Genomic DNA, 1,981 nt, shown 5'->3' with positions numbered 1-1,981 from the left:
TTGGTTTTTTACGTGACTTTGTTTCTTTTTCTTTGTGTTTTAGGGGACCCCCCTGGGGTTAGGGGGGTTAGGGGTTAGGGTGTGGGAAAGAGCAGGCCCGGCTATGCCGGAAGGGTTAGGGGTTAAGTAAGGAACAGGCCACCAGCAAGCTGGTAGCCTGGCGTGCACGGGCCATCGATGGGGCTGGGTGGTGGTGTCCCTGCCCTGGTTCAAAAAATTACCCATATCTTGGGTTCAGTGCACTTTATTGGGCCTTCGCGACGTTTTGGCGTAGTTTCGCCTTCCTCAGGCTGGCCCAATATGTTTCTGTCTGTTTGTTCTCTGTGTGCCTCTCTTGGCTTTTATACTTGTGTTGTCTCCTCCCACTTTTAGGTTTTCTGTTTGTGTTTTTTTCAAAATTTCTTTCTTAGTTTCTCACTTGTTCTTTCTTAGTTTCACACTTGTTTTTTCTTTTAGGGGTTAGGGTTAGGGATTGGGTTGAAATCCCTAACTGGGTGGTGGCCAACAATGGACCTGACGGGCACTGTCCATCAATGGGGGCCGAGGGTTCTTGCCGGGAGGTGGAGACCCTGCCCGGCGTTTCCAAAAATTACCCATGTCTTGGGTTGAGTTTTCAATGAGCCGTCGCAGCAAAGTGGCCACAAATGGCCAGTATAGAGCCCTGAGGGATATCCCTCAGGGCTCTATACTGCATTACCCCAACGGCCCACCGCCCACTTGATTGTAATATTACAATCAAGTGGGCGGTGGGCCGTTGGGGTAATGCAACATGGGGTAGAAGGACCGGGCGAAGTTATTGGTAAGGGTGCAGCTGGAGTCACTTTCCGACATTGGAATCAGGCAGGGCAGGAGCAGGAGCAGGAGGAGCAGCAGCAGGAGCTGAAGAGGGAAGGCGGCACGCAGGGCCCGGTAGAAGAAGGATCGAGGGGGAGACGATTCCCGCTTCTCTCTTTGAGTGGAGGAGCCTTTCTTTGAATTTGCAGCCTCCTGAGAAACACTTTGACACTGGGCGGCTGTAGCAGATTCACAGTCCAGACGTTGCCGCAGGTTGCTGAGGTCGCCGTCCACCTGCTTCAGGAGCAGCTTCAGCTTGCTCCCCGTCACGTGGAGTTTCTCCCGGGCCTCGTTGCTCTCCTCTGTGCCGTCTTCAGGCTGGAGCTGAGACCACAGAGTCTGAAGGGAGGCCTGATGAGCCTGCCTGTCCTGCAGCTCCTTTTGCAGAGCAGTGAGGGTGTTGCTGTGCTGTTGCAGCGCTGTGAGAGTCGTGTCTGGGTGGCCGATGTCCACTGCGTAGCGTCTGCTCTCTGCGTGAGCGAGCCACAGCAGCAAAGAGTGGAGGCTTTCATGAAAGTCCTGCTGCATCTTGTAGCTGTGTCGTCTTAAATTGGTCATGACGTTTCGGCTGTATTGTGCCTTAGGGGGTTAGGGTTAGGTGTTGAGGTAAGACCAGGCCCGGCTATTGCCGGAGCCTGAGGTGCACGGTCCATCAATGGGATTGGGAACGGTGCCCCCTATTCAAAAAATTACCCTTAGCGGGTGTAGTGCACTGCCGTTGGGCCATCGCGACGTTTCGGCTGGGTATAGCCTTCCTCAGGCTGGCCCAACGTCTCTCTGTGTTCTTTTCTGTTTCTGTCTTTCTGTTGCCACTCAGGGCCTTTTATACTGGGCTGTCTCCGCCCCTTTTTTTTCAGACATTTCTTTTTTCTAATTCTTTTCTTTGTCTTTTCTGTTTCTCAGTTTTTACGTGACTCTCCCTTTTTCTATCTTTCTCTGTGTTTCGTCTTTCAACTTTACCCCTTGTTCATTTGTTTTTTTCTCTATGTTTTTTTCTTTCTTTTACATGGCACCCCCTGCATTTTAGACATCCCGTCCTGTGTTCTTATGTTCTCTTTAATGGCACCCCCTTCCTTTATATCCTTTCCAGTTTTTCTTATTTGTGTCACTTGTTCCTTCTTGTCTTTTACGTGACTTTCTTATTCAT

The 1,981-nt window shown here is 51.0% G+C and overlaps 1 protein-coding gene across 1 annotated transcript; it reads right to left on the bottom strand.

Annotated features, from left to right (window-relative positions):
- Positions 1-613: 613 nt before the first annotated feature.
- On the bottom strand, positions 614-1,392 carry LOC146628410 (nesprin-2-like). Its single transcript, XM_085357045.1, has 2 exons — positions 746-1,392; positions 614-674 (listed from the first exon to the last, which is right to left on the bottom strand). Exons 1-2 carry the CDS (start codon positions 1,390-1,392, stop codon positions 614-616), a joined length of 708 nt encoding a protein of 235 aa, XP_085213171.1.
- Between the last annotated feature and the right edge of the window lie 589 nt (positions 1,393-1,981).

The sequence above is a fragment of the Diplotaxodon limnothrissa genome, linkage group LG7, assembly GCF_057381915.1.
Source record: "Diplotaxodon limnothrissa isolate DT_005_m linkage group LG7, D_limnothrissa_male_GT1.1, whole genome shotgun sequence".
Taxonomy (NCBI): Eukaryota; Metazoa; Chordata; class Actinopteri; order Cichliformes; family Cichlidae; genus Diplotaxodon; species Diplotaxodon limnothrissa.
Note: the sequence above shows the minus strand (reverse complement) of the source record. Positions and strands in the feature narration are given on the sequence as shown.

Excerpts from the sequence above, each read along its gene's own strand:
- LOC146628410 (XM_085357045.1), bottom strand. The coding sequence starts at position 1,392 with ATGACCAATTTAAGACGACACAGCTACAAGATGCAGCAGGACTTTCAT. Across the intron at positions 675-745 it reads CATTACCCCAACGGCCCACC|GGATATCCCTCAGGGCTCTA; the intron begins GCCCACTTGATT and ends TAGAGCCCTGAG.